This window comes from Sus scrofa, chromosome 17 (assembly GCF_000003025.6).
Source record: "Sus scrofa isolate TJ Tabasco breed Duroc chromosome 17, Sscrofa11.1, whole genome shotgun sequence".
NCBI lineage: Eukaryota > Metazoa > Chordata > Mammalia > Artiodactyla > Suidae > Sus > Sus scrofa.
Window position 1 is genome coordinate 44,193,857 of NC_010459.5, and position 25,786 is coordinate 44,219,642.

General features: G+C 42.6%; 1 protein-coding gene and 1 pseudogene across 5 annotated transcripts in view; one reads left to right on the forward strand and one right to left on the reverse strand.

Annotated features, from left to right (window-relative positions):
• Positions 1-25,786, reverse strand: part of CHD6 (chromodomain helicase DNA binding protein 6) — a 217,417-nt gene that overhangs the window by 145,801 nt on the left and 45,830 nt on the right. For all 5 annotated transcript variants that reach the window (XM_021077871.1, XM_021077869.1, XM_021077870.1 and 2 more), the window contains exon 2: positions 1,361-1,417. In XM_021077871.1, coding sequence (XP_020933530.1) covers positions 1,361-1,393 — 33 coding nt within the window. In that variant the 5' untranslated portion in view covers positions 1,394-1,417. The remainder of the gene's footprint in view (positions 1-1,360; positions 1,418-25,786) is intronic.
• LOC100738390 lies at positions 3,266-13,564 on the forward strand (annotated as a pseudogene).

A 25,786-nucleotide genomic window follows, 5' to 3' on the forward strand; every position in this document is an offset into this window, starting at 1 on the left:
CACTCTCTAAAGTGTTTGTCTACTAGCTGATGACTCTATAGAGCCAGGACAGGAAGAAATCAGTGAGGAGACAGCATTTAGTCACTGATTGTCTTATAAAAATTGGCAGCAGCTGGCCTCAATCCCTGGCTGACTCAGCTGAGTCAATTATTTCTCCAAACAGGTTGTCTTGGTTTTGGTTTCAAAAGAACCTATCCACTAGGGTCAGAACAGAGTCGTCCCTGTAACCATATCCCTAGGTCAGCCCATATCCAACTACTCGGGGCTCTACAGAAGCAGAGAGTAAAGCGGCTGGTCCCACCCAACCTCTTGCACGGGGTCCCAATGAAGGGGAAGGATTCACATCTCCCCAGTTACCAGGCTGTCATTCGATTCTGTAAAAGGAAAACCAGCCCGGCACAGACAGCCTGTTTCCAAGGGACAGAGGCAGATCCTCCCATCGCATCTCCCTGGGCCATACTGGCTGGGGCCTCTGGGTTCCTGTGCTTACGTACCACCTGGAACACAGAAGTACCAACTAAGGAAAAAGATCTTGGTGGGATGGGTCACAAAGATCAAATGGTTTTATCAAACTCCCCCTCTTTAGAAAACCAAATGCCAAATAGTTGATGTTCACATCCCTCCAATTAGTTCACTAGTTTCTGTAGGAGAAATAAGAATCCTATAAGAGAATGATTTTAGCTTATCCAAACATCCCAAATGACAAATACTGTAAGTAATACATATATATGAAAACTATAAATGATAAATACTATAAAGAAGTGATCACATCTCACTTTATAAAAACTTGGAAAGCTATCCCAAGGAAGGAAACACATCCTTTCATATAGCTAATTTTGAGCAACATTATGACTTACCGTCTTCATTACATTTATTCTCAAATGGAGCTGATTTGAGCATAGTAAAAATTCACATATTAAAGTCATTCAGAACAGAGCTCTCAGTTACCACGGGGAGAATGGGAAAGAGAGACAGCAGAGTAACTACCAGAGGCTAAGAGAGAAGTCAAAAACTGCCGGCATCTCCTCTTGTTAAAAAAGCACCAGTGGAGTTCCTGTCGTGGCTCGGTGGTAACGAACCCGACTAGGAACTATGAGGATGCGGGTTCCATCCCTGGCCTTGCTCAGTGGGTTAAGGATCCAGAATTGACATGAGCTGCGGTGTAGGTCAAAGATGAAGCTCGGATCCCGAGTTGTTATGGCTGTGGTACAGACCTGTGGTTTCAGCTCTGATTTGACTGCTAGCCTGGGAACCTCCAAATGCACCAAGTGCAGCCCTAAAAAGCAAAAAAAAAAAAAAAAAGAGAGGGAGCCCCAGTGAATGCTGGATACATTCACTTAAAAGATATGTGATCACTTACCTGCTTCTCTTTCTTCTGTATTTTCATTATCATCTATTGAAGGCAATTATTTTATTTCTGTAAAACATAAAAAAGGCAAACATTACGGTAAAATTCAAAATAAAGCATTTTAGATGACCTCAGGATGAGCTGTGACACGTGAGGAAAACACAGAGGATGACTTCCAGAAAACATTTACAACGAGCAGTCTTGGAGCCCAGCAACACCCAAAACCTTAAGTGTAGCCCTAACCTACCTACTCCTACCCCAAACCCTACTTTATTGCTCCAGAGATGTGGAGTCAAAAAATACCGTCTGAGTAGATCAAACAAGTTATAAAAGATGCTGGTATATTAAATTACAAAGGAAATTAAAGGAGGAACCAAAAGTATTGACATGACTATACCGAGAGGGGTGGAGAGTGGCTGGAAATAAGTAAAGCCCTCATGTCTTTTAGGAGGAAATCAAGAAGCAACATCTACAATTGAGAAATCAAGAAAGAGAAATATACACAATAAACAAGAGAGCTAAATGAGTTACAAGTTGTCCTCTTGAAGGAGGGAGAAGTTGGTGTGCGACAGGGCAGGGCCCTCTTACATTTCATCATATGCTGTCCTACCTTACTTGATGTTTTGTAAACCATGCGCATTTTTATTTAACAAAAGCAATCCTGTTCTGATATTTCATATGATTTTTTAAATGATTCTACTGTATGAACCCAGGACTTAAGCCCCATGCCCACCTCAACCAAAATGACCCTATGACAATGAACTTTTTCTCATCAATGGCTTGAGAAGTCTGGACGTACACTGATGCATCCTAGGGAACAGAAAGAACCTATTTTAGGAAACCTGGATTCTGGGGCTGCCTGAATCACCAAGTCTCACCGTCATCATTTACAGACACCTTCCTCACTCGGAACAGAATCCTGGCTTCTGGACTGAGCCTGGATGCAGATGCCACCTCGTATTTACCGTTTCCTTTGATCTCCCCGACACCCCACAGAGCTGCAGACCATCACCCCTCAAGAAACTGTCCCAGAGGTGCACAATTATCCTTATGTTCATAATTACTTCTCATATCCAAATGAACGTGATGTGTAGCATTAAGCAGAACTTTAAAGTGGGCTGCCAGTCCCATCTTCTAAGTGAGCTCATGGTGTGTTTGATGCAACTGAGAAAAATGAAGGACTGTCGGTTTAGGGGTTTTTTTCCCCCCTCCACAAATCAGAAGCATTTTCTATTAAAAAAATAATAAAAATAAAAAGACCAGAATATGCTACCAGGATATTGCGGCTTGCAAAAAGCATAGCATCCAAGGAAGTAACAAGCTGCAGAGTGGGCTCAGGTAGGGCCTAGACCAAGGGGGAAGCAGAGGAGGGCAGAGGAGAACCAGCCAAATCAGGAAAAGGGAAAGTCAGGTCAATAAATGATGCTTCTAAGGATCAATGTGAGGACTAGCATTTGATGGAACAATTATTCACCTCAAGAAAACCATAAATTCCTGATAAATGGTCAGGAAAAGGCTCTAAATCAGGGCAGTTCAAAGAATTTTACCCCTAATCTTCACTATAGTGGAGTCAGTTCCAGGTAAATTATGTTAGCACAAGTTTACCTCCTTTATCGCTCAACTTCAAATTATCAGACCCCCAGAAAACCAACTTCTCAACCATCAGAGACTATCACAAATTCCAAAATAAAGAAGTTTAGAAAATAAGTTCTGGCCAATAAAAAGGGGTATTATCAATAACCAGACTTATGTACTCAATTAAAATTCTACCCAACAAAATGAAACCAATCACCTACAAAACACAGAAAAAGTTCACCAATGCCAATAAAAATTATTTTTTAAGATATTTCACAAAACAAGTATAAGGCAGTAGGGACATCAGGAAATACAATTTCTGACTGAGTACCACAAGCTAGCATGCAAGTAAGCAGGGCTCCAACACTGCCAGGAATGTGGGGAAAACATGTCCAACGGATCCTCGCCGATGACACTGTTCACTGCTTCAAGCTTCCTGAAAGCACTCAGGCAACGTGCCACTCGATCCATAAACTGTGCAGTCCTTTAATGTGCCAACTCCACATTAAAGGACTGCACAGTCCATCCCAAGCAAATAAGCCAATAGGAAAAAACGCTGAGAGAGGGATGAGATGAATGTGAAAAAGCCTGTCACAGGAGAAGCGCCCCAGGGATCGCACAGCTCCACCATTCCTTGGGCCTGTGTCATCACAGGGCCTGGGGAGAAAATCACAGAGGGCAGATGAGCACAAGCTGGAAAGACTGGGAAGAGATGGGGCTGACGCAAGTGTGGCCTGGATTTGGTTACTCAGCAGAGAGAAGGCATGGAGGAAAAGAGCTGAGTGAAAGATTCTAAACCAGATCTCAGGTGCCCCTTCCCCTAATTCCTTCACACGCGAGACACTGCCACCTGTACCTTCAGGAGTATTCATGCTGCAGAGATAACCCCACCCCATTCTCTGAGGGAGAGAGACTCCCGGTCAGGCCCCGTGGTGCTACTCTAGAACTAACTGCCCTGGGTCCCTCAAAGCAGTCTTTGGCCAAGCTTGAGTTGTTCTTGCAAAATCATTTCCAGCACCCTGATGGATTGTCACATGCCAGCATGTACCACCCTACGAGATAACAGATATCATCAATATCAATAGGTGTTCAACAAGCAGTTGTTAACTTTTATTACTCCAAATAGTACCTAATAGTTTAAAAAGCACTCTCTCATAAGTTACCTCTGCTTTTTTACCTCTTCGATGGCACATGTTTAAAAAACACAAAACTACCTCATCTATTTGTAAGGCTAAATTTTATACAGCAGGAATGGATGAATGGACACGCCCTCAGGCAGGTGCTTCTGTGCAATACTGGAAGTAGTCTTAGAGCTTCTGCTGCTGGGCTACCATCACTCAAAACTTGTAATTTGACAGATCCTCTTGGCTCAATAAAGTACAAATTGAAACAGTAATTTCAGGGTCCCACAATTTAATAAGAAGCATAACACAAACAGATTCTGAAATTCCTGTCTGTGTGGACAAAGCAGGAAATTTGTCAACAAAGGAAAAAGTGCATTTAAAAAAGTGTCTAACTTCTGAATTACATGAAAACTGGGGGGACTCCAATCTCCTCTCTCCATTTCAGTGCTTATGTATGAAAGCAGCGTTAGCCGGTAATAATATTAAAAACAAACAATATAAAAATTCCCATTTCTTCTTACTCTCTTAATGATGCTTCCATTTAACAAAAGGGTGTCTGGGAGTTCCTGTCGTGGTGCAGTGGTTAACGAATCCGACTAGGAACCATGAGATTGCGGGTTCGGTCCCTGCGCTTGCTCAGTGGGTTAACGATCCGGCGTTGCCATGAGCTGTGGTGTAGGTTGCAAACGCGGCTCGGATCCCGTGTTGCTGTGGCTCTGGCGTAGGCCGGCGGCTACAGCTCCGATTGGACCCCTAGCCTGGGAACCTCCATATGCTGCAGATGCAGCCCTCAAAAGACAATAATAATAATAATAATAATAAACAGCAGATACACACTATTTCACCATTTATATATGTTTATATAAAGTATTTAAATTTACCCTACCTGGAGAATTCTGCCACCTGGGGTCTATTTCATTACAAGAGTGTGTGTTCATGCAAACACAGACAAGTGCACACATAGCAGACTACTGCCATGGTCCTTAAGATTCATAAGGACAGCAGAAGACACAATTGATGGCAGGAAGGATGTGGACCTCTGCTCTTAATAAGCTGCCATCTCTTCCACTCTATCAGGTACTTCATGATAAAGAGGAAGTGGGAAGCAACTTTAAAAATCAGATTCACCTCGGAGTTGGCTGCTGTGGCACAAGGGGATGGCTCTCTGCAGAGCCAGGACGCAGGTTCGATCCCTGGCCTGCACAGCAGGTAAAAGGATGTGGCACTGTCGCAGCTGCTGCATAGGTCACAACTGCGGCTCCGATCTCATCTCTGGCCTGGGAATTCCACATGCCACAGAGTGCCCCCTCCACCCCAAAGCCATGATTACCTCAATTTCTCCACAATAGACATGTACTTTATAATCTATGTGCCCCCCCCGCCCCCGCCCTTAAGCCTGGTTCCTAAGAACCATGCCTACCACAGCAGGCACAAATAAGACAGTCCCACCTTGTTACAGGGAGGGGACTTCAGAGGGATGGGCACAGGACATAGGGAATATCTACTCATCTGAGAGGAGTTCATCAGGAAGGCACACGGAGGTCTTGGGGAGGCGCCACCTTCCTCAGACCCTCATCAATCTGTTGGGAACATGGCTTGGATCGTCAGTGTCAGAAAAAATGAGACACATGAACATGGGGAGATCTCGACAAGGCTCTCCTGCAGAAGGGCGCGGGTACTCCAAAAAGCGTGCACACCGTACAAAGGACCCTCCCCAAAAAGCGTGCGCACCGTACAAAGGACCCTCCCCTATGTATCCCTAACTCAGCAGATGTAGCTGTCCCCTTCCCATTGGTCAGGTTAGGGCGCACATTCTTCCCAGTTGGCTAATTTGAAACAAAGTGTTACTGGGAGAAGAGGGAAAGAGGAGGGGGGAGTCTGCAGGAAGGTGAATGGGAGCAAAATGGAGTAACCAAGATTTCCCTTGATAGAAAAGATATTCTGTTACTTTCCACACAACCACCTCTCACCAAGACTCTGGAAAGCCATCCTTGACCAAAAAAGTCCGAAGGGCAAGAAGGGCAAGACATCCCTCAACCTCTCATGTGCCCACCTTCACACCCACCCTGCACAACTGGACAGATTTATCTGTGTCCTCTGCTAGGCAGGAAGCAGTCTGTAGGAGGATAACAGCAAGGGTCTGAAATGCCAGAGTGGAGAGGAAATTCTGCCTCTAAGAATAGTGAGCCAGGTAAAACCTCTTCCAGACTCTGTTTCCTCACCTATAAAAAAGGCAAGAAGGGAAAGGGCTGGGAACCGACGGTATCTGCCACACAGTGAACCTGAGCCACCTGGCAATCATCAATGCTGCCTGTCCTGTGCCTTCTCACCAGTGGCCCAGGAAGGAAGCGGCCCCTCTCCTTCCATCAGTACCTGGGGTCCATCCTCTCCCACTTCTCAGCCACCTCAGCCTCTGGATCACTTTGCAGTGAGTCTTTCTTCATTTCAGTCAGGTGTCTCCTCCGATGGGATCCTTTCGCTGATGTCGTCCTCAAACACCCTATTCCTGCCACCCGCTGCCCCCACTCTCTAGCCTTTTACCCTATTTAGCTTTCTTCCTGGCACTTGTTACTACCTGACATTACGCCCAGCGGATTACAAACTTATTACCTGTGAGGTGCAAGCACACACACAAATGCTAGCTTTGTTCTGTTCATGCTGTACTTCCTGAGTCTGGAACAGCACAGGGCTCCTAACAGGTGCTCAATAAACATTTGTTCCATGAAGAATCATTTCTTAAATTATCACTAAGCCTCTCTCTCTCTACAGCTCTTCTCTCAACAAAGAAACAGGCTCAACTCTTATCTAAGAATAGTAACTATACTAACAAATCCCACACCTGAATTGTCTGCCACTTCCTCCCATACTGCTTCCCTAAAGCTGCTCTTAGCAAAGGCTCCCTTAGTTGCCAAATCCAAGGCTTTATCCTGACTTCCTAGCAGCATTTTAAACTATGGGCCATTTCCTCCTCTTTCATCTCACTGGTTTCTTGAAGGCCACTCTCTCCTGCCTTCCCTCTGACTGCAGGCTCCTAAGGCACAGCTTCCCCCCAGGCTCCTTCTACTGTAAGGCCTAACCCTTATACAGCAGTGTCCCCAGGGCTAAAGCCTCTCAGCACCACAAGGGCTCCCTGAGTTCTCAACTCAATTTCCAAACTTCTCTCTACATCGGGACCACTGCACATTTCCAAACCCAAGTCCTCCTCCTGACCTCGAAGTGACCACATCCTAGCCAGTTCCAATTAAGTATTCCAGAGATGCCACAAAAAACCCACATCTCTTCCAAAATCAAACTCAGTACTGCCTTTCCACACATACATACCTGCTCCTATGTCCCCCATGGGAGGCTAGAGTCCCACCATCTGCCAGCCAGCCCAGAGTTCAGTTATCCTTAACTACTTCCTTTCTATTCACGTCTTCATAATTCCTGAATCCTGTGGTTCCTCCCCAGTCCACTTACTGAGTTTAATTACTACTTGGGGCAGTTGTTTTCTTTACTTGATAGAGCCTACTAACCCTCATGGCACCACGAGCATGTTTCCCTAAAGCATAAACAAAATCAGATCTTATCTCTACAGTGTCTTCAGCAATGAAAACAAATTCCTCACAGCACAGAGCCTGCACAGGCAATCCAGCCTCTAGTCTGTGTCTTCTGCCCTGATGCTACCTCCCACCATTCATCCAACTGTACTCCACACTTGGAGTAAGCTATGCCTCATCTGGAAAATCCTTCCTCTGTCCTTCCACCCGTGTCTTATCCTTCAGACCTCACCTCTGGAGTCACGTTCTCCGAGATGTCTCACCCGACTTCGTAAACCCTGAAAGCATCTCATGAAAAGCACTAGAGTGCAGCAGCTGTACCACCATGATACTATCCTTGCCCTGTCTGTGTGTCATTGGCTAAGCGACGAAGCACCCTCCAGGAAGGGACTCTGTCTTGGTGCCTGGCATTTGGACTCATAAGGGATTATCTTGGGAAGGAGTAAGTGAATACATGGGAAAGCTATGTTTGCAGAAAAAAAGGCTTCTTTTCTTCCTTTCTTTTTGTTTTGGCCACCCCCTGACATATGTTCTGGGGCCAGGGATCAGATCCGAGATTCAGCTGTGACCTACCACAGCCGCAGCAACACCAGATCCCTAACCCAAAGTACTGGGCCAGGGTTCAAATATATGTCCCAGCACTCCAGAGATGCTGCCAATCCCATTTGCCACAGCAGGAACTCCAAGAGAAAAGGCTTTTCTTCATAACTGGTAGTCTCTTCTTTTTTCCTTTTCTGTTTATTCTGTTCTTTTAGTCCAATCAAATTTCTCTGTGCTCATCATTCACACTTTTTCAAAGTAATACATGAGCTTATTAGCTTAAGAATTCAATAATACAAAGCTTAAAACAACAAATATTGCTGACTCTACTCCTCCCAGTTCCTGATTCACATATCCCAGAGGTAGTCCTTTGATCCGTAGCTATTCCTTCTGCTACTTTCCAAAATATTTCTAAGAAACAGTGAAACCCCAAAGTTTCCATTGTGGCTCAGTGGTAAGGAACCCAACTAGAATCCATGCGGTTTCAGGTTCAATCCCTGGCCCTATTCAGTGGGTTAAGGATGTGGCATTGCCAGGAGCTGTGGTGTAGGTCACAGACGTAACTCAGATCCCTCGCTGGTGTGGCTGTGGGGTAGGCCAGCATCTGCAGCTCCAACTGGACCCCTAGCCTGGGAACTTCCATATGCTGCATGTGTGGCCCTAAAAAGATAAAACAAAAAAAAGCTACAAAAACAGTGATAACCCACATTAACAAAGTGAAGAATAAAAGTCATATGATAATCTCAACTGATGCAGAGAAAGCTTTTGACAAAATTCAACATCCATTCATGATAAAAACTCTCAACAAAGTGGGCACAGAGGGAACATACTTCCACATAACAAAGGCCATATAAGACAAACCCTCAGGAGTTCCCGTCGTGGCGCAGTGGTTAACGAATCCGACTAGGAACCATGAGGTTGCAGGTTTGGTCCCTGCCCTTGTTCAGTGGGTTAACGATTCGGTGTTGCCGTGAGCTGTGGTGTAGGTTGCAGACGCAGCTCGGATCCCGAGTTGCTGTGCCTCTGGCATAGGCCGGCGGCTGCAGCTCCAATTCAACCCCTAGCCTGGGAACCTCCTTATGCCGTGGGAGTGGCCCAAGAAATAGCAAAAAAAAAAAAAAAAAAAAAAGACAAACCCTCAGCCTCACATTATACACAACAGTGAAAAGCTGAAAGCATTTCCTCTAAGATCAGGAATAAGACAAGGATACCCAGTCTCACCACTTTTATTCAATAGTATTGAAAGTTCTACCTAAAGCAATCAGACTAGAAAGAGAAATAAAAGGCATCCAAATTAGAAAGAGGTAAAACTGCCACTGTATGTAGATGACATGAAACTATATAGAGAAAACCCTACAGACTCCAACAAAAACCCATTAGCACTAATAACAAATTCAGTGAAGTTTCAGGAGATAAAATTAATAACAGAGGGAGTTTCCACTGTGGAGCAGCAGAAATGAATCTGACTAGTATCCATGAGGATTCCGGTTCGTTCCCTGGCCTCTCTCAGTGGGTCGGGGATCTGGTGTTGCCATAAGCTGTAGGTAGCAGACTTGGCTTGGCTCCCGCATTACTGTGGCTGTAGCATAGGCTGGCAGCTGCAGCTCTGATTCGACTTCTAGCCTGGGAACTTCCATACGCCATGGGTGTGGCCCTAAAAAGCAAAAAATAAATAAATAAATAAAAAATAAAAAAAATTAATAACTGAAATATGTAGCGTTTCTATACATAATAAATGACATATCAGAGAGAAATTAGGAAAACATTTACAACTGAGTAAAAAACACCTAGGAATAAATTTAACAAAGGATCTGAAAGACCTGCACTCTGAGACTATATAAGACATTGATGAAACTGAAAATGCCACAAATAAATGGAAAGATAAACTGGGCTCACAGGTTGGAAGAAATAACATTGTTAAAATGACTATACTACCCAAAGCAATCTACAGATTCAATGTAATCCTTATCAAAATACCAACGGCATTTTCCACAGAACTGGAATTTTAAGGAACCACAAAAGACTCGGAATATCCAAAGCTATTTTGAGAAAGATGAGGAAAGCTGGAGGTATTATGCTCCCTGATTTCAAAGCATACATCTGAAACTAACATAATATTGTACTTCAATAAAAATAAATATTTTTCAAAAAATGCTAATACTGCTACTTTTTCCCAATTTTAAACATTATTCTATTGGCTTCTTCCTATAAAATAAGAGTTGGCAGATATTTTTATGTAAGGCCAGAAAATAAATATTTTAGGCTTTGCAGGACACATGGTCTCCGTGACAACTATTCAATTTTGCCACTATAGCAGGAACATCATCATAGTAGACCCTTGCTATGGAAGATGAAGCATATCTTCCCTAGAGTTATTCTTACCGATATTTATTAAATCAATATTCGATTCATAGCTAAGTCACAAACTATACTGTGCTAAATTTTTTTTGTATATTTCTTCCCTAAAGATAGTAAGTATCTTTAAATTTAAAATTTTTAATTTACTTTGTTTTCTATGAATAATTTTCCTAAAAATGCACCCCCAAGGGAGTTTCTGTTGTGGCTCAGGAGATTAGGAACCAGACTAGTATCCAGGAGGATGCAGGTTTGATTCCTGGCTCCGCTGAGTGGGTTAAAGGATCCAGCATTGCTGTGAGCTGTGGTGTAGGTCGCAGACATGGCGTTGCTGTTGCTGTGGGGTAGGCCAGCAGCTGCAGCTCTGATTCAACCCCATATGCTGCAGGTGCAGCCCTAAAAATGAAATGAAAATTCCTCTCAGTTTAAGTTAATTCCCTCCCCCCAACAGCATCATCCTATCTGGAGTCTTGCAATTCTCTCCAATCTGCTTCGAAGCCACTTCCCTAAGATTTCTCATCACCATCCTGCGGATTCTTTCCCTGGGACCCTCTCAAGAGTAAACACCCACATTTCCTTCTCCTCTCTGAGGGTTCACCCTCTCATGCTGGTGAGACACAACGTCCGCCAACTCCCTAAGAAATTCAAAGTTTCTGAGAACTTCACATCTAAGCATGTTTGCATCCCACCTTGATGGCTAGGTGGGTAGCTAATCACAGGCTGGAGATGGATTTCTCCTAAGAATTTTGAGAGCATTTCACTGCTGTCCTGTTCCTCCCACCACCTGTTAAGGAATCTGTTCTCTAATCACTCGTAAGTAATGGCTCTTCCTTCTAAGAAAGCTCATAGCCCCAAGGCACATCTGTTCATAACTATGTGCCTTAGGGCTGTTTTCATCCAGGAGGTTGAGCACCTGGTAAATTCTTTCACAAACTAGAAACTCCTGTCTCAGTTCTGAGAAATCCTCTTGTATTATTTCCTCATAATCTCCTTTGTTTTCTTTTTTTTTTTTTTTTTTGTCTTTTGTCTTTTTTGTCTTTTGTTGTTGTTGTTGTTGCTATCTCTTGGGCCGCTTCCGCGGCATATGGAGGTTCCCAGGCTAGGGGTTGAATCGGAGCTGTAGCCACCGGCCTACGCCAGAGCCACAGCAACGCGGGATCCGAGCCGCGTCTGCAACCTACACCACAGCTCACGGCAACGCGGATCGTTAACCCACTGAGCAAGGGCAGGGACCGAACCCGAACCTCATGGTTCCTAGTCGGATTCGTTAACCACTGCGCTACAACGGGAACTCCTCCTTTGTTTTCTTTTGATGGAACTCCTATTACTGTACTTGAATAGACCTTATGAGCTATACCTCTAATTTTCAATTTTCTCATTAAAACTTTTTGTTGTTGTTGTTGCTTTTTTAGGGCCGTGCCCACAGCATGTGGAGGTTCCCAGGCTAGGGGTCAAATCAGAGCTACAGCTGCCGGCCTACACCACAGCTCACGGCAATGCCCGATCCTTAACACACTGAGCACAGCCAGGGATCGAACCTGCAACCTCATGGTTCCTAGTCAAATTGGTTTCTGCTGCGCCACGATGAGAACTCCCCTCATTAAAACTTTTTTTTCTCTTCGTGTTCTGCTTTCTGGCTTCCCCAACTTTATCGTCCACCTTTTCTTCTTATTTTTTTACAAGTAACATGTTTGCCATTCAATAATTCTTTTTTCTGTACTCTATTTTATTTTTATAGTCTCCAAAGCTCATGCCAAGTAACCAACAATGGGAGGGCATTCAGATGACAGTCCCTTCAAAGAAGACCCCACGATGTAATGGAAACATTTTCTACACAACTAGAACCATTGGACTGGCATGAGAAAATGCTTCTGTAACAACTTAAAGGATTTTTTTATATTTCAAGGCTCTGAATAAGTTTTTCCATCAAAGGTGGCATAGCACTGAGGAGACACTGGATGCCAGTGAAGACAGAGGGGGAGAGGGAGGAGGAAGAGGAAAAAAAAAGAGGAAACAGGGAAAGGAGGAGGAGGAAGGAGAGCTATGGGCAGGCAGATATTCTGGACAGCAATGGCTCCCAATAACTGAGCACCTACTATGCCCAGGTGATGTGTTAAATGCTGAACAGGGATTTTCTCTGAATCTCACAAACACTGCACTAAGCATAGTACTATTTTTATCCTTATTTTCCCAGTGAGAAAACTGAGGTTCAGAGAGGGGAAGTGATTTAGAAGGGGAGTGATGTGTTCAATGCCTCAAGGCCAGGATGTAATCACGATGATGGAAATGTACTTTATACCAGAAAGAGAGAAGGACCAGAAGACACTCAGAGAGGGGAAGCCTGCAGAGGGCAGGGGGAAGGGGCAGAGACACAGAGAAAAACAGCCAGGACCCCATCATCTCTGCCAGGACGCTGCAGTAAAGGTGTCCTCTCCACACCCCCCCAGTCCTACTTCACGTCTGACTACAATCCCACTACTGAAGACTCCTACACGAAGATCTGCACCATGGACGGTGCTCCCCTGGCCAGACATCCTGGACACCACCATCCAGGCGAGTTCACTGCAGGCAGGAGCAGGACATGCATGCTGGCCAAGACTTCCAGCTCATGTTTGCCATTAATAACCGGCAGAGTTTCAGCGAGACGGGCAAGCTCTTCACACAGATCCTCTGAGTCAAGGACCAAGATGACTCCCCATCGTGTTGGTTGGGAACAAGGCAGATCTAGAGACGCAGCACCAGGTTCCCCATCTGAAGCCTCTGCCTTCAGCAACTCCCACCACATGGCCTACATCAAGGCCTTGGCCAAACTGTGCCTCAACGTGGATAAGGCCTTCAAGCAACTGGTGCAGGCCATCTGGACGTACCAGGAACAAGAGCTCCCACCCTGCCCGCCCAGTGCCCCCTCCCCCCAGAAGAAGGATGGAGGCTGCCCCTGTGTCGTCCTGTAGGGAATGGACAGGAGCATCAGGCACAAGCTCTTGGGACCAGCTCCTGAGCCTGCTCCCCCATCTGGGTCTCCCAGGATACACTGCACCTCCATCCAATTCCTGGCCTCCACTATGTGCCTTCTGCCACTGCTTCCTCCCCACACCTGAGCCCCAGGGTGAGGGCTCTGGGTATCTGGGTCACTGCTGTATATAATCCCCCTCCCCTAGAGAAATAAACGTCGCTGCCAATGTCAAAAAGAAAAAGAAAAGAAACGAAGGAGGAAAAAAAAAAAAAAAAGACGGTACAGCACCAAAAATGAGGACTTTGATTCATATCTAAATTTTTTGATGCCTGAAAGGTTTTTCTGGAATGAAGAGAATCTGTAAATGAAATCTGTTTCTGTGGACAGTTAACTTTTGTGTATAGTTCAGGCTAGAGCAGGCCTGTGTAGGGTGATCTTTGATGCTGTCTACAACAGGCTAGAGATAATATACCACCTTAATCTCATGACTACATGTCAAAGCATTCACATCTCTCAAGATTAAAAGGGGGCCATGAGAGCAGGAATCATATCTATTTTGACAATCACTGTGTATCTAATTCCTAGCACAGTATTTGGTGTGCTAGTCAATATATTAATACTACACACGGATTTATCAATGATGGGTTGAAAGAGAAGGATCATACTGGAGTAAGGGAAATAACCCAGGCTTAGACCAAAAACCCTTCTCTCCAAAAATGCAGATGCTTAACTTGAAATATCTGCCAATATCACTAGTGAGAAGGCACTGGTACTGTCACAACTTCCAAACTGAGGCAGCTCTTTGTTTTCCTGGCCTGAAAGTACCGTTTCCATCTCTAACATAAACTAAGATGCTTTGCTCCTCAAAAGTATTTTAAACATTCAATATATTATACTAAAAGCGTAGTTACCCTGTACATGGGTAATGCAAGCCAAAAAGCAAATCAAGAGTAGTGACTTGAATCTGTGAGAGATAATGAGCAGTAAGAGCAGTAATGACCTTCTAGAAAACTCTGTTACTGGATCAAGTGTATCAGAAATGTCCATTTTGAGAGGCTTCCTATTGGTCAACTATGACAAAACAAGGCTTTTACTAACGGAATGAATCTCCTCTGGCTAGGTAAACTCATTACTACTGACTTCAGCCAATGGCTAGGTTGCCGTAATTCCTTAATTTGTTTTACCTAGACCATATAATGGTGTAAACTAAGGAAGGCTCTACAATCTAGAATCAACTAGAAACATTTCAACAAGCTGCACTGACAGAATCAGAACTGAATGGAACCTTTGAGATCACACAGACAAATACTTCGATCTCAATGATGAATGAGACACATCTGCATAATACAGAAGGAGAAAAATCAACTCTAACACCCAGTTCATCTCATCAATTGGAGAAAATCATTTCAACCCCTACTTGCTTGATAAGAACCAGTATTGAGGGTAGTAGTAGAAGCAAGTGGGCAGGCATTACCAGAGCTATCAAGTAACACACTGTAAAGTAAAACCTGGGAGTTCCCGTGGTGGTGCAGTGGAAATGAATCCGACTAGGAACCATGAGGTTGCGGGTTCAACCCCTGGCCTCGCTCAGTGGGGTTAAGGATCTGGCACTGTCGTGAGCTGTGGTGTAGGTCACCGATGCGGCTGGGATCTGATGTGGCTGTAGCTGTGGTGTAGGCCGGCAGCTGTAGCTCCGATTCGACCCCTGGCCTGGAACCTCCATATGCCTTGGGTGCGGCCCTAAAAAGCAAACAAATAATAATAATAAAAAGTAAAACCCAACTGCACTTTCTGTCATCAGACCTTACACTGAAATGTCAACTGACCCAGATCAGGAATGATCCCATCTATGAACACAGGACTGAAGAAACCAAACCTCGGACAGCCAAGCCCACTCAAAGTTCAGAGCCCTGAAAATTCAAGCTATAACATTATGTAGGGAGACAGAGAGAGTTTTACATATGACACTCCACATTCAGTCTCAAGAGACCTCACCAGGAACACAGGACCTTTGAGCCTCGTTACACTCTAATACCTTTGCGGAGGAAGAGTGATAGCTTAGACTTGAGTGAAGATATCTAGGTTTTGAACGCAAAGGTAGTATGATCTGTACAATTTATTCAATCTCCCTGGGACTCCATTTCTCATTTGTAGACTAGAGACAAATTCTATTTTGTCTCTTTTGGGAGAGGAGACAGGTTAAATTTGAAGGAACAGTAAAGACAGAAGCATAGCGAACTTAAAGCTCAGGGCTTGCAACACTTTTGTCTTAATATAATGAAACAAAGTGTCAGAGCAGTCTGATTGCCCAAAGGCTATTATGCAGAAGTACAAGAATTAGATTTCCTGGGTTCCAATTCTGCTCTCTTAGCACTATTACATCAAGTGTCTTGTAGGCAAAGGAAAGTAGCGTTCAGGATTGGAGACCTTCTATTTGGGCCATTTACTGAGTGGGCAGAGATTAGAAAGATACTCTACAGAAAAACCACAACAGTCTAGAGGGGAAAAAAAGCAAGCAAGCTGTAGCAGGGGACGGTTTTGATCCATCCTTGGGGTAAACAGGAAGCAATTAAAACGGCTTGATAAAACTATCATTCAAAAAGATCTTTTAAGTACATTTTAGACAAGAAGGATGGACCCTTCAAATAATACTACATACATACAAGGGAAAAATATATTTTATACAAATAATTCCTATGATAAACACAGATAAAATCTTTAGGTATATAAGTGCTAAGTAAGTAATTCTATTTAAATTCCTTATCTACTTTCATAAAGCTTCTGAATTGTTAAACAAAAGTATTTGGAGCAATTTACAGTAAGGAACAAAATCTATCTGATGGCTAGCCAAGACAGCAGGAAACAAAGTAAATACATTAACAAAATCATAACATAGACAACACTTGGCAGAGTTTTTACTTTGGGGTAAATAATACAAGAAAAATCACATATTTATGGTCATCCAGGCTCATCACTCTTTATTCCACAGAATGTAACAGAAGAGCCAGACCAAGTACAAACCAATCTACAATCTGAAAACATCAGATAAATCTGCGGAATGCCTAGTGCTAAAAAGATAGGCTTTCCCCCTACCTCTACAACTCTGCAGTGTTAGAGTAAAAATTTATTTTTAATTAAAAAAAAATATTTTTTCCAAAGTGTTTTTCCTCTATTTAAAAACAAGAAAAATAATGGATTCTGAAACGGACACAAATGTCCTTCTATTCAAGTTTTAAGATGAAATCCTGACACTTAACTTCCATGTCTCATGTTAAATGACCTGCCACAGACCCAGGATGACCTGCACCCAATGCACCCCACCGCCATTTCATCTCCCAAAAGCCATTCAACTCTGCCACCTCCCGCCCTTTCCTTAGGGTCTAAGAAGTTTTGTTTAACAGAATCTGAGAAGGATGTTTTAGGCCCTGGATTTTTATGCCTTTTTTTTTTTTTAGGGCCGCATCCACAGCATATGGAGATTCCCAGGACAAGGGTCGAATAGGAACTGTCGTAGCTGGCCTACACCACAGCCACAGCAACGTCAGATCCTTAACCCACTAATGGAGGCCAGGGATCGAAACTGCATTCTTGTGGATGCTAGACAGATTCGTTTCCTCTGAGCCACAACGGAACTCCAAGCTCTGGATTTTTAAAAGATTAAACAGTTCTTAACCTTCTCCCACCTTCAAGGCCCCCCTTCCCTGAAATCTAAAAGGAAGAGAGGATCGTGTCTGGACCAGTTTGGGGGGGGGGGCGGAATACGTGAAACAAGGCGTTGCACGACGTGACTGACCAGGTAAAAAGTTCTTCTTGCAAGAGCAAGCATGACAAGCCCTGGCTGAATGGTGAGGCAGGTGGCTGGCAAGAGGAATCTCCTGCCAATAAAATGCCCTGGTTCTCCAAATCTGACTGTGCTACACTAAAAGCAGAAACTGCAGGCAACAAGCAAGAGTGAAGACTCAAGAGGCCACTTCGGGCAAATGTAAGCCAATTGACTAAACTCTGTTGACACCATCAATATATTGTGTGTGGTCCATTTAATATGCTTAAATATTGGTATGGACGTATAGATGTAGTCACCTATTTGAAACTAATATATTAGCAAACAAGGTATCATTAAAACTACTGATTTCTAACACCTACATAATCGCCTAACTAAAAGGAAAGCTCAACAAGTTTTCAGATTGGTATGTGGTATTATTTAAGGCAGACTAATCTGGAAGACGAGAAGGGCCTGTTAGTTTACTGGGTAAATAGGATCAATTCCCGGACCGAATGACAACCGTTTTGAGATATAAACATAACTTCTTGATACCCATAATCTCTCACTCATATTACATTACACTTCTATCACCTACACCGATGCTCCCTTCTACCACCAACACAGGCACTTGAGAACCAAACGTAGCCATGGGACTTAAGATTGTTCTAGATGCAGATGAGCAGTTACAACGGAGGGCAAATTTCCAAACTGCCACTTTAGAATACATGTGCAGGATGAGATTCATACCTTCAATCATAGGCACCCTTTCTTTAAGAAGCTAAATTTGCAAATAAGGCCCTTTACTGGTGTCAGGATAACAGCTCAGGTGATAATGAAATGAAATAAATAAAAGTCAGGAAACTCTCTCATTAGCCTGGACAAGAAATCCAAGTAATAACTCTTAAAGACTCAATAGAGGAGTTTCCTGGTGGCTCACTGGGTTGAGGATCCCAGAATTGCCAATGCTGTGGCATGGGTTCAATCCCTGGCCTGGGAAATTTCATATGCTGCAGGTGTGTCCAAAAAAATATATAAAATAAAAACTTAAGGCTCAACAGAATCCTCAAGGAGTTGGTGACAAAGCTGCATGCCACAGACAAGTATAACAAAGGCAGCCCTCAAACAGAGGAATACAAAATAATAAATTCTCCAGAGGGTCAAGGAACTCCATCAGTCCCTGACCCCTAGGACAGGGCCTACTATACAGTCACTACCCATATATTGGTTGGGTGAGTATGTGGATTGAATTTATAAACGGAAGGGTCACTGGCTAGTTTCACCACTCACGTTATTTTCTTCCCGCCACCCTCAAATGACTTAAGGGTCAAAAAAATATAAGGAGACAATTTCTGCAAGAGCGTCACTTGTTTCAGCCTTCAGTGTTATAGGCTTGTGGTAACTCTCAGGCTGGCCAAGGCCTCTCTGGATAGAAGTGCCACCAGTGAGTGATTCAAAGCACAAAACCCACCATATCCTATATATGTGGAGATAGCAAGCTCTGTACACAAAAGTAGTTACTTCCAAGTCTATCACTAGTATTCACTTCAATTTGATTTAGCAATTAATTTGATTTGGATTTAAACAGCTGACTCTACTTTAAAATTCACCCTAAAGTCTCTCCACAGTGTAATGCCAACGTTTCTTAGTAATCTTTGCTTTCTGGGAATTTGACTCCTATCTAGATTCCATATACTTCTCCTGGGCCCAAGTTCAACTCCTAACTTGGTGAATTCCTTAAGATTCTGCAACCAGGGTTATCTACTCCTGAACAAACCACAGTACTGATCCGCTTCTGCTTGCAGCTTTTAAAAGCCACACACTGGGACTCTCCTATCACCACCAATTCCTGAACCAAACATCTACAGTTCCCACTCCCATTAACCCTTAGATGGGAGTGACCACTGTGGGCCCCCAAATTTCTTAGCCAGGCAAAAGGGGATACGGTGATTTAACTGCCTTGAGAAGAAGGGAATATGATGACAAAGATAAAGGCAAAGAGAATACTTACAGAGGAGAACAGTAATATTTTATTTAGACTAAGAACAAAGAGGTAACTGAAAGGCCATTAGAGAAAAAAAAAGAAAGAAAGAAAACTTAGAAGCTGCTGTTCAAAGACTTGGTAAGAACGTCAACAACATAAGTGTACGTTGCTCTACAGAAGGCCTCAGCGTTAACAATATGATCCCAAATGGGAAAAAAAAATAGTAGTCTGGCTATTAATATTTCCTGCTGAATGAATGAGACACCTGTTTTTTGACATTAACTGAACAGTCCTCAAACAGGTTTTACAAAATTTTAAAAAGGTTAAGATACCCTGTATTATTTGTATTTCCTCTATTCCTCTGTTACTTCTGGAATCAGATTGCACGGCACTTTAATTTCTACTGAAGTATAATATGCATTTAAAAATGTAAAGCTGTCCACATACTAAACACACCCATGTAACCAGCATCCATATCCAGAAACAGAACATTCTTAGCACTATGAAAGCCCCACCCATGCTTTTTGGCCACTCTGACTTTTTTCCAAGGGTAAGCCTGACTTCTAAGAGCATAGATTAGTTTTGCTTGTTTCTGTACCTTATAAAAGCAGAATTATATAGTATGTACTCCTGTAGTCTGGCTTCAGTACTAGTTCTCAATTTACTGTCGCTCAATTCCAAATTCACCCTTCAATACCTGCTCTGTGATAATGCACTGGGCGTGAAGCATTTTTCCTTTACAAAGAGTGTAATGTTAAGCTTGGTCAGTAGAGGGCGCTGGAGGGGCATCACAGGAGGAAGGGAGCATGTCTTTCAGGTTCAGGGTGCAGTGCTTTAGTCCAGTGGGAGTTAGGTAGGGACATCTGGTGGTGCTCTGCCCCAGTCGCATCCCCAGAGCATTAGACTGTTCTCATATATTCAAATACAATCTGGAAGCTGTTAATTTGCCAGCACAGGTCCTACCTATACTTTAGGATAATGAATTATCTTACAGCTTTTTTTCTTCTCTAGGAAAAATATTCCTGTATATTTAATATTACCATTTAACACCCCAGGTATTTTCAGTTCTCTCCTGAACTTTCTATGTTGTATCTGCCTTAATTTGCAAAATCAAAGCTGAACTAAGGAGTTGCCACGGTGGCTCCATGGTTAATGAACCTGACTAGTATCCATGAGGATGCAGGTTCAATCCTTGGCCTGGATCAATGAATTAAGGATCCAGCATTGCCATGAGCTGTGGTGAGGGTCACAGACGTGGCTTGGATCCTGCATTGCTGTGGCTGTGGTGTAGATCAGCAGCTACAGCTCAGATTCGAGCCCTAGCCTGGGAACCTCCATATGCCACAGGTGTAGCCCTAAAAGAAGACAAAAGAAAAACACCCAAACAAACAAAAGCTGAACTAAGATACTTTATCTAGTCAAAGTATCAACACTTATATAAAGTCTGACAAAAGACAAGGACAACATCCATCAAGCACTGCCCTGGACATTCTAAAGAACATAAGGAGAAACTATGAGATGTATGAGATGTGTAAACTAGAAGGAATGAATATATATATATATATGACTGTTCTGTTCCTATTCTAAGTCCTTAAGAAACTACTTGAAAACTAGAACCAAGAAAGGGTTTATATGATGATCGGTAAAAAATATATTTGTACAAAGATCACTAATTTTATAAAAAGAAACCTCAAGTTTTCCTCATGTTTGCAGTTGCTGCTGTTCATGTCATGAATACCAAGCAAAACCAACTCTACTGCTCTGGCCATGACTACCACTCAAGGGATTGGTGCCAAGGCAAAGGCCCACTTACACAGGCGAACCTCCCAGAGTAGAGTCTGGCACCACACTGGAACTGGCCCAATTAGCCAAGAGCCGGCATGAAAGCAACACATCTGTAGCTTGTCTTTATTAATTCAATTCTAGCCAGAACTGTGTTAGTATGTGTCCAACATAATACTCACCTCCAATTTTTTTATACCAAATTCAACCACTTTTCAAACTTCTCTCTCTCATTTTATGGTCTGGCATATCTCTAAGGAGTTGGTCACCTCATTCAGTAACCAAAAAGGGCAGATACACAGGACAGTCACCAAAGAAACTAAGGACATGACTTCAACTATAAAATGAGGATATTTTACATCAGACTTCAAAAAAAAACATACTTTCTTAGGAGTTCTTGTGGTGCAGCGAAAACGAATCCAACTAGGAACCATGAGGTTGCGGGTTCAATCCCTGGCCTCGCTCAGTGGGTTAAGGATCTGGCGTTGCCGTGAGCTGTGGTGTAGGTCACAGACTTGGCTCAGATCTGGCATTGCTGTGGCTGTGGTGAAGGCTGGCAGTTGTAGCTCCAATTGGATCCCCTAGCCTGGGAACCTCCATATGCCATGAGTGCAGCCCTAAAACACAAAACAAACAAAACCAAAAAACCACTTTCCTAGCATTTCCCCTGTGGCTCAGCAGGTTATGATTCCAGCTAATATCCATGAGGATATAGGTTCAATCCCTGGCCTTGCTCAGTGGGTTAAGGATCAGGCATTGCCACAAGCTGCGGTGTAGTTCACAGATGCGGCTCAGATCTGGTGTGGCTGTGGCCAGCAGCTACAGCTCTGATTCAACCCCTAGCCTGGGAACTTCCATATGCCACAGGGTGCGGCCCTAAAAAAAAAACACAAAAACAACTCCCCCCCAAACAAAAACACACAAGCAAACAAAAAAACCTTTTCTAAGGATCCTTTGCCCAAAAGGTGGGGAAAAAAAAACTACAGGAAATGAATCCTGAAAAAGCACTAATATATTCCCTATTTTTCTGAGTTCTCCATTCTACAAGTAAATAAGAAAGCTGTTTTTCTTTTAAATATAAAAGAGTAAGAAATTCATTTTTTTCAAGAAAAACTTACTAAAAAGAAAAGAATGCAGAGAAGTCAACAGAATGATTCAGAAAATCTGTTTTTATTAGACGGCATGAACATCTTTACCAAAACATGTTAAGTACTTTAAGAAATTCTATAAATTTGTGAAAATTTAACCATACAATGGCGATTACCCAAATTACATAAAAAGTATCAATAATTGAAACTATAAATAGAATAAATAAAATTAAGAAATATGTTATTTTTAAATCTATCCTCACTCTTACACCAAGAGAATCAATCCCTTGAGGTCATTCCTGTTAAATTTTACCACTGGCCCACAACTGCTGGATGCTTCAAACACGGACTAAAAGACACTAGATAAATCCATTTCATTCAGCTCTTGACCCAAGAAAGCTTTCTCATTAGTTTTGTATAACTCTTATCCCTATCAGTGATACCCAACTGTTTAAAACATCGGATTGGAGTTCCCATTGTGGCTCAGAGGAAACGAATCTGACTAGCATCTATGAAGACGTAGGTTCGATCCCTGGCCTTAGTGGGTTGAGGATCCAGTGCTGCTGTGATCTGTGGTATAGGCTGCAGACATGTCTCGGATCCCAAGTTTGTTGTGGCTATGGCCTAGGCCAATGGCTACAGTTCCAAATGGCCCCCTAGACTGGGAACCTCCATATGCCACAGGTGTGGCCCTAAAAAGCAAGAATAAATAAATAAATAAATAAATGTGTGTGTGTGTGTGTGTGTGTGTGTGTATAAATCTATCAGATTGTTACAACAATGTTCAGATTCTGGAGAATCTAGTCGTTTTCTTATCCACACAAATTAACTTCTTAACAGACTATAATACACAATTCAAATATAAAAGCACAGAAAAAGGCAGAGACCTTTTTGTGAAAGAACATGACTGCTTAAATTATTCGTTTGTTCCCATCTGAACTGACATTTGGTAGAAATAATGAATTCACTTGCTAAAGTAAAAACAGAATGAGGGACAGAAAAACGGGAAGAAAATTATTTAACAGCTTGTTAAAACATGAGACATACTACTTCAACTTAAAAAAAAATCACTTAGTAAGAAGCAGATACACACTTGGGGCAAAGTCTATAGTACCTCCCGGCTCTTGATTATATAATTGAGACTAATGGCTGCTATTTACTCTGATTTGGAGAATTTGGAAAAAAAAAAAAATCATGGCATTGGATACTAGGTATATGGCTTTCTGCTCCAAAAATAACCTGAAATTGTGTAGCTAATATCCAGGAGGCTGGCTGTTCAGAGAGCAAGCAGCTTGAACTTCAAGGCAAAAAGGGTCCAAGTGCACAGCAGTATCCTATGTGAAGCAGACTATGACCTCAAGTGTCTGCTAGGTTTCCCTTGTGACTTTTCCATCTATTCTGACCCCTTAAGTCTCTCTACCCCAGATGATTATACAGGAGTCTGAGGGCTGTTTCTGCCACTTCCATCTAAGGTCAAGTCACAAAAGGTTTCAGAATAAGAACCTTCCTAAAGGGAAAACCCTAGATACTTGTTCTTCCAAGTGGACATGTGATGAGTGTATGTGTGTCTCTCTATATGCACATACAAGCAAACAAATTATGTATATGACATACATTATTTATACACAAATAGAAGTAGATTATCCTCCAGACAGAGTAGGACAGTGCATTTGAGCTATTTTTCTGGTAAAAGAGACACTACATAATCCATTCTGTCCTTCTGCTAAGAGCATAAATTCTGCAGTCAAACTGCCTGTGTCCAAATCCTAGCCCTTGCCATTTATTAGCTGTGTGACCTGGGCAAATCACTTAATCTCTCAGTTTCCTCATATGTAAAACAGGAATGATAATCATGTGAGGATTAAATAAATTAGTACATGCAAATAACAAAATAGAGTGTCTGACACATAGGAAGTACTACATAAGGTTAAATAATACTACTGACATTTATACAACAGCCATCCAATAGGATTACAGGAAAAGTATATTACCATGGCAGTGAGAATAAATGACCCATATGAATTCAAGTGACCCATACAGATTCATGATCCATAATCCCAAACCAAAGTAACCTTGGAACTTTCTTATCCTCGGAGCAAACCCCAATGTAGACAAAAACATTTCACAAATGCCTTATAATCCAAAAGCAGGAGTCTAGCTGAAAATCTTTTCTCATAAAACCTTAAAAAGACAATTCATTCAAAAGCAAATCAATAGGGGGCGTTTTAATTTAGCTAAACATACAACTTTATTTATTTATCTGTCTATGGCAATGCCAGATCCTTAACCCACTGGGCAAGGCCAGGGATTGAACCTGCAACCTCATGGTTCCTAGTCAGATTTGTTTCCACTTGCACTAGGACAGGGACTCCCTAAACATACAACTTTATTTTATTTTATTTTATTTTTTTGTTTCATACAAATTCTTTTTTTTTTTCATTTTTTTTTATTACTCAAATGAATTTATCACATCTGTAGTTGTATAATGATCATAACAATCTGATTTCACAGGATTTCCATCCCACAGCCCAAGCACATCCCCCCACCCCCCAAACTGTCTCCTCTGGAGACCATAAGTTTTTCAATGTCTGTGAGTCAGCATCTGTTCTGCAAAGAAGCCCCGTCTGTCCTTTTTTCAGATTCCACATAAACATACAACTTTAAAACACTCTTTTCTATATGACACGTCTTTCTTTCTTTTTTTTTTTTCTTTTTGCTTTTTAGGGCCACACCCACGGCAAATGGAAGTTCCCAGTCTAGGGGTTGAAGAATCGGAGCTGCAGCTGCAGGCCTACATCACAGCAACACTGGATCTGAGCCACATCTTCGACCTACACCACAGCTCACAGCAACACTGGATCCTCAACCCACTAAGCAAGGCCAGGGATCGAACCCGCAACCTCATGGATACTAGTTGGGTTCGTTTTCGCTGAACCACAACAGGAACTCCTACATGACCCTTCTTTTACTGAACATAATCAGAGGGAAAAAGTACTTTGCATAAACGAATTTTTCAGACACCTCATTTTACTTTCTTTAAAGCTCTTAATCAAAAATTTTCCTTTCATTTTCTACAAGTTTCTCAATCATCTTAAAGCATAACAAAGAGTAAAATAAATGATTCAAGCAACAACCAATAGTGAAGGTCAGATTAGGACCATTAGACGAAAGGTGGACAGACCTGGAAATCTGTAGGTTGTCAGAAAGTTACCCTATGGACTTTGGTGGCCAAATGGGTTAACACAACTTGACAACAAAGGGCTATGCCAACGTGAATCCACCAATTAACCTTGGTAAACAAAGTAGGACAAACAAATATTACAGCCTTCTAACAGGAACAGGAAGTATAATACACCACGTATGAATAATAAAAAAATAGGAATGATTATAAATCCAACTACTCATTTACAGGTAATATGGAGAAAGTATCATATGATACAAGGATACAACCAGCAAAAATCCATAATGTGGGAAAGGGGAATCACTCGGTGTTTTCTTTTTCTTTTTTTTGTCTTTTCGCCTTTTCTAGGGCTGCTCCCACGGCAGATGGAGGTTCCCAGGCTAAGGGTCGAATTGGAGCTGTAGCCACCGGCCTATGCCAGAGCCACAACAACACACAACACGGGATCTGAGCCGAGTCTGCAACCTACACCACAGCTCACGGCAACGCCGGATCTTTAACCCACTGAGCGAGGCTAGGAATCGAACCCGCAACCTCATGGTTCCTAGTTGGATTCA